Source organism: Eleginops maclovinus, chromosome 20 (genome assembly GCF_036324505.1).
Source record: "Eleginops maclovinus isolate JMC-PN-2008 ecotype Puerto Natales chromosome 20, JC_Emac_rtc_rv5, whole genome shotgun sequence".
Classification (NCBI taxonomy): domain Eukaryota; kingdom Metazoa; phylum Chordata; class Actinopteri; order Perciformes; family Eleginopidae; genus Eleginops; species Eleginops maclovinus.
The window spans coordinates 13,466,379-13,478,917 of NC_086368.1; the positions used below are offsets into that span (position 1 = coordinate 13,466,379).

General features: G+C 39.3%; 1 protein-coding gene across 1 annotated transcript; it reads right to left on the reverse strand.

Moving 5' to 3' along the window:
• Window positions 1-1,090: 1,090 nt before the first annotated feature.
• gpr25 (G protein-coupled receptor 25) lies at window positions 1,091-3,279 on the reverse strand. The gene has a single exon (XM_063910041.1). It carries the CDS (start codon window positions 3,085-3,087, stop codon window positions 2,014-2,016), a length of 1,074 nt encoding a protein of 357 aa, XP_063766111.1. The 5' UTR covers window positions 3,088-3,279; the 3' UTR covers window positions 1,091-2,013.
• Window positions 3,280-12,539: the final 9,260 nt, after the last annotated feature.

The window sequence follows — 12,539 nt, forward strand, 5'->3', positions numbered from 1 at the left end:
AACCACAACAGGTAACTTCTGAACTCATAGATTAAAACCTTTAAATTACAGTTGTGGATTTAATTCAAATACCTTGTAAAAAAGTGTGTCTATTAACAGTTTTGCTCTTCATATCCCATCAATTCATTTAATTAAAATCTATTTTAACTTGTAAAAAAACATGTTTACAGGGAAACAGGATAAAGAACTGGGGATCAAAATCCATCACAGTTATGGTCATGCAGGGTTTTCATCAAATTATTTTAAATACAAAATAAAATCTAAAAGTAAAGTATTGACAAATAATTCTTAATTCCTATACCAATTGAATTTGTCGGCCACATTAGAATATATCCTGTTCTGTAGTTTTTCAAAAGCATGAGCATATGTTAAACAACAATACAATTCTGTACTGCTGTTCATCTTGATACCAGACACATTTGGGTATTTTGTTGAGGGAAAATTTCTGCCGCCATGCACCAACGACTCTTTTTCACATTTGAAATTACACAAATAGAGAAAAAAAGTTGGCACACATGAACATTTGAACTTTCATATACTCGACTCGGGCGTTAACACTCATGTGAACACCTTTGATTTACGAGAAGTTACATTTGGCAGTGTCTCAGTGATTTGTTGGCAGATGCAAAAGTTCTTATACGCTACAATCTTTTATTAATTACAACTAAAAACAACGAAACAAACCTTAATAGCCAATGCTGATACTTATTTGGTGCATTATTTTTACCCAAAGTGACTTACAATAAGTATATATATATATATTTATTTTTATTCTCTGTGATGGTGAGAAAAATGATTTTGATCCCTCTGTCTGTATAACCCAAATAGAGGAATTGACAATAATGTTGACTTGGAGTTAGATGATTGAATTAGTATTGAGAATTTCTGCACAATCTGCAAATTATTGCTTTAAAACATACAATAAATCAAATTTACATCTCAGTAAGGAACTGCAGAAAAAAATGTACATGGCTGCATTGTATTACTTCAAATTGCAAAAAAACAACTGCTAGTTAGCTTTACAAAGGCAAACATATATACATATTTTATTTGTTATTAGGGAATGTAAGTACAAGGAACTACAACTGAATGGTTATGACAACATTTATTTGAACAATTCTGCAAAGCTCCAAACATGTTTATAACAAATGTTTTTAACAAAAAATGTGTTAATAATGTTCATAATTCAATTCATAACATAATTCAATTATATATATTCTGACAAAACATCATTGTCTTGACAGCGCATGCCACGGTTTAAAGCCGCAGCGCTCTCATCTCTATATGCTGATGACTGCAGTGAAACTAACATCTTTCTTGTTTTTGTTGGAGGAATAACTTGTAATTTACTACTAACATCTCTTTTTTTACATTAAAACAAATTTGAATCATGATCTTATTCTTTCATCCTGAATTTACAATTATTTTGCGGAAGGTTTATTAACTGATCAAACATTTATTTTATTTTATTATGTTATTGCAAAACTTGCAACAAAATATACCAAGGTGTCCAAAGTCAAAACTCAGTCAGTTATAAATAGTCATTATTTTTTCAGCTTTTATTTTTGAATGCAACTTCATACACTCTGCCTTTGATACATCAAAAAAGTGACGCAACTTCAGTTATGCTACACATTTTAAGACTATATTTAAACCTCTTAATTAAAACGTCTACTAATGAAAGAATGTCTTTAAGGTTGTTCATAAAAACAATGAGATATCAATTACTGACTCATAAATCTAAACTACTGCATGGTGCACCATAAGCAATATAAACAGCATATTCAATATTTGTAGAAAATAAGAATAAAGAAGATATATGACGGAGCAAATTCACAAAAGTGTTTACTCAAAAAAAGCAATCATGTATCTGGTTTAACTTTGTATTCAAACATCCCTTGAGAAAAATCTGCACAAAGTCTCTCACTATTCTGATGAGCACGACACATTTTATGATAAAGCACAATAACTTTTCTCCCTTCAAAAGGAAATTACGTTAAATGTCCTTTCCTCCTACTCACACATCTGTTGCTGTGTTCTCCCACTGACTGGCCCATTGCTCTCTGAAGTGCCAAAATTGGTGATTGAGGCTGAAGAGTTGTGGCTTTTCAGGATTTTCTGCTTCCCTGTACAACTCTTGTACAAGTTCTCAGCACTTCGTCTGAAGTGATGGTCCAGGAAAAAGTAAATGGCCGGATTCACACAGCTGTTGAAGAAGGCCAGGCAACCCGACAAGAGGAGTCCGTTATTCTGCCACAACTCAGCATCACAACTCAGGTTGGCGTTGGAGAGCTTCGCGCTGATAATGATGACTTTGAAGATGTTAAACGGGAGCCAGGACACCACGAAGGCCAATATGATGGAGAAGACCATCTTCAGGGAGTGTCTGTACCGTGCTTCAGCCCGAGGATTGGCAGCACAGTGCTGATTGAGATGCATCACTATGGTGCCATAGCAGACCACGAGGATCAACACAGGTATAACAAAAGTGAGTAAAGCCATGGCGAGGCTCAGGCCCAGAAAAAAAGGCGAGTTGTTTTCTTCCACACACCAGAGTGCATCCCCTGAGGACTCTACTCTGCGGTAGAGGAGAGATGGGATACCCAGCATCAAAGAAATCAACCACACTGCAGCACATGTAGCCCGGACGCACCTGCTGTTCCTGAGATACCTTGCATCCATCAGCTTCACCACTGCCAGGTAACGATCCACACTCATGCAAGTAAGGAAGAAGATGTTGGAGATGCGGTTCACAGCTATAATGTAGCTGCTCAGTTTACACAGAAGGTCTCCAGCCGCCCCAAAGTCCCAGTGGCCACTGCTTGCAGAGATGGCCCACAGAGGCAGGGTGAGGACGAAGACGAGGTCTGCCAAGGCCAGGTTGACAACAAAGGTGTCCACCAGACGCCCACCTTTCCTACCTTTGCTGCCCACCACTGAGATCACAAAGAGGTTGCCAAGGATGCCTGTGAGGAATATCAGGTAATACAGTATGGGCAGGTAGATGTTGGAGCCACGCATGTGTAAACTGGGACAATCCACGTCATCAAAATTGTAGTAATCATAATACTCGGTGTAGGCGTCCATCCTGAGAGATCACAGAGAGGCTCTGCAGCTGCTGTTGTGTGGCAGGGTGGTTAGTCTATGCAACAAGCAGCTACTAGGTATTACATGAAAAACCACAGAGAAAAATAAATCCCTTTTCAGCTCTTACCCCTCTGTCTGTGATAACTTCCTCTACATTACATTTTCCCTTGTGATTGGCTAAAAGGTAGAACTTGCAACCTTTTGCTTTATCTCATAAAGGTCTCAATTTACAGTTGCAGCGGTTTGACCTCGTTATGGTAACATATTCTCCAATAGTGTGTGTGTGTGTGTGTGTGTGTGTGTGTGTGTGTGTGTGTGTGTGTGTGTGTGTGTGTGTGTGTGTGTGTGTGTGTGTGTGTGCCCATATCAAATGTCACATCTGCCTAATACAGAAGAGGACCAGAGGTTGAAGACGTAATCAGTTTTTTTCTTTTTTAAGTAAAAGGTTATTTGTACTTTTACTATAACACTATTATGTTCTTTTGCTAAAGTAAATTAAGTTACACTAAAAGCCTTTTACTCAAGTAAATGTACAATTTATTTGCATCAAAATATTATTGAATAAAACGTATTGATGCATTATGTTCTTCAATTAAAGTTACAGCTGGTAAGAAATGAGAATCTGTGAATCTGAATCTTCTTAATCTCCTTAAACTGTCAGATAAAGTATCCTCTGTAATGTAATTGGGTAGTACCCAAAGTAGCATAACATGGAAATACTTTCAGTATATAAAGTTATGTTTAAGTTACCTTAAAAATGTATTTATGTTTAAGTAACACTACTTATTTTATGAGTGTGAACTAACTACCACCAAAAGTTTTTTTCTTTAATCACAGTGTATTGGATGTGTGTAACCAGTAGAGGGCAGGTAAGATTTACTTGTGTTTCATGTGTGCGACCTCCTGCCTTCCTGGGGTTCGGAAACAAATGTCACTGATCTTCTGCAGAACAAATCTTTTGTTCCTCTGCAAATTTCCCTTTTATTTGTGAAAAGATACTTCCAGTTCAAGCTGTGAATACACAGGAAGATTAGGAAGACAATATATCCTCCTATTGTATTTCACACAAATTCAACACGCAACAAATGTAGTTGTGTGCAGGCTCCGTTCACTTTCAATCGTTATCACCTTACCTAAATGTTTTTCTTAAGGTACAGAGAAAGCGCCCTCAATAATTATTGCGATAGGCCCTCTAAACTGTAGATCCACATAATGTTATCACTTCAGACTGTATTAAAGTCAGAATCAGAATACCTTTATTCTTCCCACAGAGGGGAACTTCTCATTAGTTACAGCAAAAAAAGCCAAAGACTGCTTAATATTACACCCAAGATACAAAAATATATACAAGAATTACACAGTTACAAAAGTAACATTCAGCATGTTGTTCTGATTAAAGGGAATTACTACATGGTGTCCCTGTGCAAAATATAGACTGTATACAAGAAGACACAAATTATACAAACAAAGTTAGTTCAAAGCAAATCAGCAATCCCTTGGCTGCTCACATTCAAAACACACACACACATGCACACACACACACACACACACACACACACACACACACACACACACACACACACACACACACACACACACACACACACACACACACACACACACACACACACACATTGGTGACATTTGAAATATGCAGATATTGAATTTCAAATGCTGATCAAGAACCAGCACCTATACTGTCTTATTTAAACTTTTACTTTCAGTGTCTCGATTTGAATTGCTTTGTTTTCACGTTCACTCTGTTACCAACTTTGTGTAGAGGCCAGTTTTAGCACCGACTCAGCATAAATTATTGTTTAGAGAAAGTGTGATTTTGACCAATAATTACATAGCAAACTGCTTTCTGCTGTGCACAAGTCAAAAGGTTATTAATATATCTCATTCTGTTCTCTATAGTGAAGTATTACCATTGTAATGTTTGTTTTTTCTATACCCCACATGTCTCTTAGGTTTTTTCTTATGTGAAGTGAAAGTAATATGAAGTACAAATTATATTTTAAAAAAACATGGAAATAAGATTTACAACTCACTGCCACGTTGCAAAAACCTGAAAATGACAAACATCAAAACTATGTTTCATGCACCTGTTCGGAAGCAGCAGGCATCATTTTTGATAACTTGATCGTAAAGATAAAGCTGTTGTTTGTAATCAGCTGCCGGGATAGTTGTGTCACAAACACAAAAACAAAGATGAAGCAACCTCAAACTGCTTGCCGAGGCATTGTTCGTGGGCAGATAATCTTTACCAAGTCAGTCAGTCTGGATGGTATGATTCAACCAGCTGCTCAATGCCTCTAAGATTCACCCTGATGAAAGATAACAGAGAAGGCTTTAGCAACCACTGTTACAGGGAAGGAAACTGTCATCGTGACTACTTCCTCAAGACAGAGCAGACCTCAGGAGATATTAACTCTGTAGTCCAGCTGTCAGCTATTGTGCTGAGGCCATTAGCAGTGATGTTGGAGGACAGGCAACATCTTACAACAGGCTGGAGAATGCCTTATTGTTCTGCAGGAGAGGTTCAGTTAAGAAAGCAAAGTGAATGAAAGACCTCCTTATAGGATCCCTGCTCCACTTTCTAGCATTGTGCGTAATTCAAATACTCTTTGTAGTGTCAAGGTGATGTGTGGATATACTCATCACGGCAGAAAATCCTGTCAGTCCCGCTTTGTTCTGTTTGACGATGTTCCCCCTCATGCTCAGCTGTACCTTTTTCCTTTAAAAAGTTTTAATTATTTCTTCTGCATTCTTGCTGCCCTGTCAGTGGAACACTACATTCCTCTGCTCGAATAAGTGCTGTCTCACTCCAATTGAGCAGAGTAAATGTGAGAGCCAGTGAATGGAGCAGCCTCAATAGGAGAAAATAAACAATTGCATTGGTCCATGGGTGCAGCGGGGGAGAGCGGATGAGAGGAAGGGAGAAAGGCCTCCCTAACGTGCTAAGATTCCCATGGATACTCAGTCCTTTTTCTGTTGAGAGGACGATCTCGTAAAGTACTTCAACAGTGGATTATTTCTCTTTTCCTTTTACTCTGTTTTTATTTGAGGAGAGAAAGGGTGGTATGCGTCAGGGTGATTGTTAGACATAGGGGGGTCACATGCACAGACGTGCGCACTCGTATACACACTCACACACATCACACACACACACACACACATACAATTTGCTCCTCACTTGTCGAGTGCTAAGTTTAAAAATGGAGTCCATTGTTTAGGCGTGAAAGGTTCTTGTTTTAGCTGTTTAACTGAATCAAAAGTTCCTTCAACACAAAGGACTGCACCCTCAGGCCTCCATTATGTGTCATTTTAAGTGAGGAGGGGCGTTTAACTGTTCCTGTTGTTAAAAAAACAAAACTTCATATTTTAACACACACAAAAAAAGAAATGTAAGAGTACAAAGAGTTAAAGAAGAATGATGAATTTGTCACAGTTTGTCAGTTTGAACATATAGGCAAAGTCCAATTTGAGTAGCCAAAACAAAAAATTGATATCGATGAGCGAGCATTTTCAGATTTTAGTTTATTATCTCTTACCAAGATGATATGGCTTCATTAAGATTTCGGCTACCATTTAACTTTTCTGGGGACTTACATAGAGGCTGTCAAGTGGTTGCTAAGATGTTTGGTGTGTTTTTTCAAATTTTTAACTAGGTGGTTAATGTCTGCCATCAACAATTTGCTTTTTTTTCACATTGACTTAGCATTAAATGAGATTTTGGACTCTTTCTTGTTATCGTTATTTGCATCATCACTGACTGCTGCCGAGTTATGCATTGAGTTCCACTGACTACATCCTGACTAAAATGTGACTAAGACCTACTATAATTTTAAGTTTGCCGCTAAGACTAAGACTAAATTAGTTCTAGCTGTCCTCTTTCTTTTCAAAACTATGAAGCAGCATTAACATTTGATCCTTTTGTTTTCCATATGCTTTCAGATTTCTTTCGTATTTATATTACATTTTCTTGAGTTGCTGTTTGATTCTGATGCATTATTTACTAATAGAATTTTTCGTGACAAAAACTGGAGGCTTTCTGTCTAAATGTGTCCCTCTGAGTGCAGGTTATCCGTCAGAGCATTCAGTAAACACGGCTTAACTACTCAAAGAGGAGTCATGTTTCATCTGCTGCTGAGAACTTAATGAGCAGCTTTGAGAGAAGACAGGAGAAGCCTGTTGGCCCTGCGGCGGGATCAGGTTTGTGTGGAGGGGAGACTATAATGGCTAAATCATTAAGTAGGAAAATCATTATTGCACTAGCACTGCTGGCAGCTGGTGACAGGAGTGTGAAAGACCAGGAAACCTAAGCTGATACATGGAAGAGGTGGATCATCTGAAAAAGCATTGCATTATATGTTTGTGATATGACACTGTCCTGCATATATTAAGGTTTGAAATCTGTTTTTTCAAGCTGCAAATTGTGTTAGAAGGTATGCAGGTATTATGGAGCAGTAATTGCATTATACAGCAATTAAAGAGGACCTAAGGCTTAAAGTAGGAGTGTGTAGGATTTGGGCAATTTATTTACAGAAATATAATATAATATTCATAACCATGTTTGATAATCATCTGAGATTATGAATAAATGTGTTTTCTTTTGCTGAATGAGCCCTTTGTATCTACATAGGTAGCCATATTCCTCAGACAAACCAAACTGTGGCTCAACAAGGGCCTTTAATGTTTTTGGTTACCTGAAGCCTTATGAGGTGTTCTGACACAATTGGAAAGGGAGGGGTAAGCGGAGCAACATTGCAATCTACATCATCACTGCTATATGGCAATAAATCCTATACAAAGGTCTTTTGTGAGCCAGATCACATTCACTGATGTCAAAACAAGGCCCAAAACATCAACTCAGTCAGCTACAGATACCAGCAGCTCACATCTCAAAAACACACCTCATTTAGATTTAACCATTAAAGTAGTCTTAAATCTGAACTGCAATTTATCCCAGAATCCAGACTCTGTTTCAATTACCACAACCATGTTATAAATTCAAGATCGGCCTTATTATCATGCCATTACAATTAACTTTCTAAATCTGGACACTGGTGGGAGTAGGGTTGTAACAAAGACAGCTTTATTACTTTACATTAACAATTTGTATCAATTACAGTTTATAGCAGTCTTAACATCTGAGCTTCATTAGAGGCATAACGTTAAGTTAATACAACTGCCTTCATTTTCTTGTTGTTTTATGATGCAGAGAGTTTGTTAACTCGACACAATAATGTCAAGCCTTGTGTGTGCATCATGCATTATAACACTTTGGTAAAATCCTATGAAGCTAGTTGATAGTTTGAGTAATACAAAGTGACATCCTCTTTTTGAAAACATAATGACAAGGATATCACAGACATTTGTAGAGGCTGCAGACTTGACCCGTCAGGTATTCTGGTGTGACTGGACTACCCTTGCATCCCAGGGGAAAGTTTTTGGAGCAGATGGCTGCCTCAGTGGGCAGCATTGAGTGTCAGCTGACAGTAAATGATCTTCTCAGCAAGGGGCCATTATTTTACAGCTTGTCCTTGTAAAGCAAAAAACAAGGTTGTATGAAACTGTAAACGAACAATGATGGAAAAAAATGTAAGTTTATTGATTTCAAAGCGGGGCTGGACTTGGTGGCTGACATTGATCCTCCTCATTTGAGTCGAGAAGAACATCTGCTGCCGCCGGGCTGATTAGGAGATCAGGAGATGATCTGGTCCCGGGTTGATCCCAGGAAGGTGAAAGTCTCAGCTGTGTTCACAATGAAGGAGCTGATCTCCAGGGGAAGAGGGGCAGGCAGGTTCCCTCTATAGTCAATACTCATCTTTGTAGTTGTATGTGTGTTTTCAGGAGTGTATTTCTTGGCCTTGTTACCACCATCGGAAACAGTTTTACTTGTCTCATCTTTGGGCACCACAAGCTGATTGATCCGCCCGCACAACCAAGCGAAGATAATGTCTCACCTCCTGCTATGAGTGAGCTTCTCACTTTGTTTTGACTCAGTGGGGCAGTCCTCACAGATTTCATTCTCAGTTTGTTATTAGCTGTGAGGACCTGTTCACATTAGGACTGTTTTGGGTCAGTAGGTCAGAGGACAGGCTTACCAACACCTGGGGGACAGAGTTCATCGCTCAGAGAGCCATTAGGAGCAGAAAGGCTGAACCCCAACCAATGACAGCAGGCGTATCACTTCTGGCTGCAATAGGAGGTCAGCAGTGAGAACATGCATTTGTGTGTAAGGTGTTCACCATTGTGTGCAAATGTGTGGCTCAGAAGAAACGGTGCATGCAGAGCAGGAACAAGAACGCATTGTTGATTTTCAGAAAAGTATTGTTTGTTGTTTTTAAGAGAAACAAAAATGGGTGGCTTAAGAGGAAGGGTTGATGAATGTGTTGATGGTGGCATTTTGATTGGGGTAATTTTGACCTGACAGGGCCCAGGCTCTCTCATGAATCAAAATGTGTCAGCCAGGCGCTGGAGATGGAGGGCTGCTCATTGTGGCTCTGACACCCATGTGAGGGGCTGAGGCTGCTGGGGGTCAAGTGTGACACCTCATTAGGACGATGTTGATTTAGTGTGGCCGCAGCGCAACAGACCTCCTCCCATGGGGTATGGAGAGGTGTTTGAGTGAGGGGGTGGGGAGCACCAAGCTCCGGACAGAGAGTGGGGGGCTACTGCTCTTCATCCGCAAGGCTGTCATCTGACAGCATGCAAATCATGCACCTACGCCAACACACCCTGCCCCCTCTTTAAATCTCACCCCGTCTCTAGTTTTTAAACATGCATTTATTTAACTAAGGATCCATGTGTAACTGTTTCGGAGAGATATACATGTGTATCTAATCTAGTTTTGTGTTTGTGCGTTTTTTTAATGTGGGGCCCTCTGGTTTGGTCAGTTTTCCCCCTCAGTGAACCCAACACCCTTGACAGAATAATTTCGACCTTTCACCTTTGATCTTTCGATTTGAAATTGTTTTCTGTAATGTCAAGATTACTTCTGTTCTGATAATCTGCAGTTGGGGCCCGCAGCTCGTGCAAACTGTTTTTTGCCAATTTTGAGAACGGGAGTCTGAAGGTTGAGGAATTGCTGTTTTAAGGTTTTAAAGTATAACGTTAGCTGATCTTGTGCATTATTTTAAAATTGCTATTGAGAGGATAATATTTACCGGGATTAAAATTTGAAAAAAACATTGAGTTTTTGCATAATACTTGCTAACATGCTGAAAATTAAGTCAAATTTAAAGTAATAGTGCAATTGTTCAACCTTAAGTTATTTGTTTAATTTTAAATAAATAAATCAATGTTTTTATTGACAAGAATGTCTCTGTACACTCTCTGCCAAGCTGTTCCTGGTTGCTCATGAATACCCCAGTGATTTCATTTGAATATTTTTGTGCACAAACTCAATGTTGATCTTTTGATGAACTTTTGTAACTGTTTTGGATATTCGACTGGGCAGAGACGAGTTTTGTTCCTGTTTATTCTGAAGCATTAGCCAACAAAATACATGTTTAAATGTTCTTATTATTTAAATAGTTTAAGATTAGGGATTTGAGGGCAGGATGCAAAGAGTGTTTGGGACAAATTTAAACTTTGACCTTTAGATGTAGTGCCCCCATCTGGCCAAATTGTCATACTGCATTAGAAATTGTACAGGCACACTTCCTGCAAGTCACAGTTAAAGTTGTATCCCTGATACGTTGTGCATTATTGAGAAGTACTTTGGTAAAAGAGACAAATATCAATTAAACATTTTCATTTGAAGTGCCGTATCTGTTTTATGGATAGCTAATATATCTATTATTTAAATGCAAGCATCCCACAATGCCTTGGTTAAAACTATTATGATTGATCATCTCCATTATTCTTCCATGCCGGCTTTTTATTCAGGTAGCTTGACTGATCCATTCATGTCAACTGATCCCTAATTTCTTCTCTGTTATTACATCTCAGTTTCAATTACAGCACAAAGCCACACACTGCTGGACTGTCACTGTGTCTCATTGGCTGGGAATTCATTGAGAAAATTAATGTCTGTCTTAGTGTCAGTGACTGCTTGAATTTGATTACTGTGACTCAGAGGCCCACACCAAATGTCATAGTTTGTCACCGGGCAGTTTCCCCCTCGTTCTGCAATACACAAAAGACATTGAGTTACCCTTTATTGGATGAACTCATCATGCATACTTAAATCCAAAATGATGGAAAGCGTTGAACTAAAGGAGTGTCCAAATCAGAAAATGCATGAATAATGAATGAAATCACAGCTATGGTCAGTGGGCCTAAAAATTAAGGGTTGTGTGAATTGTTAAGAATTGAGGTAATAAATTGCTTTTTAAGTTGGAACTAATATTGACAATAAGCCTGACCTTCTTTACTCCCATGGTCTCTGAGACACACACACACACACACACACACACACACACACACACACACACACACACACACACACACACACACACACACACACACACACACACACACACACACACACACACACACACACACACACACTCAGTCACACACGCACCCACAAACAAAGGTGCAGAGGGCCATCTGTCTTTTCTGATGGTACAGATCTGGAAAACAATGAAGGCCTCGTGATATTTCACAGATTTCCCTCTAAACACTTCACACTTCAAACACACAGATATCTGCTGTTTTCCTCACCGCTGTTGTCTTTGATCAATTAAAATCTTATAAGTTGCAGAAATATATATTTGTCACCCACTTATTAATAAATCTCTCTTGCCAAGAATGAATGATTTATGAATGCTGTTATAGCCGATGTCACAGTCCACTTTTGTTGCCTTTGAGATTTTACTCATTAGTCTGAATAATAACTGTCACTAATTCAAGCTGTTCTCGAATGGCTTTTTGAATAGAAAGAGAGGGAGAGAGTGCGAGTGAGAGAGAGGCAGCAATAGAGAGGAGAGAGGCCTGAGAGATTAACTCCAGTGAGCTCACTCTGAGAGGCCCAGGAACGGCTGAATATTGTTCTAGTGGTGGGGAGATGGGGAGATGGAGGGGGGGGCCGAAAGGAAAAAAATCCCTATGCAGCCAGAGAAATGAACTTGATGATCTCAGGGGGGCGGGGGGAGGATCACCATTCCTTGCTCCTGACAATCAAAATTAGATTGGCCAGCACTGTGTCAACACTAGCCTCAGTTAAGGCATGACAGGGGAGGGAGGGAGCGCAACCCCCCCGTGGGTGTTTGAGAGTTTGCCATGTGAACTATGGAGACCCCACAGTGCCTTTCACTGACTGCTCAGGCCTCAAAGAAATGCACAGCCCCTTTTTATTGGCCAGCACTGTAACCGACAGCATCTCTGCCCCGAGCTCTATATTTTGGCAACTCGTTATTGCTGTTTTTGCTGCCATGTTGCATTAAAGCCTCACAATCTGCACAACTGGGACCACAATCTGTGAGGCATGTGAATCAGAA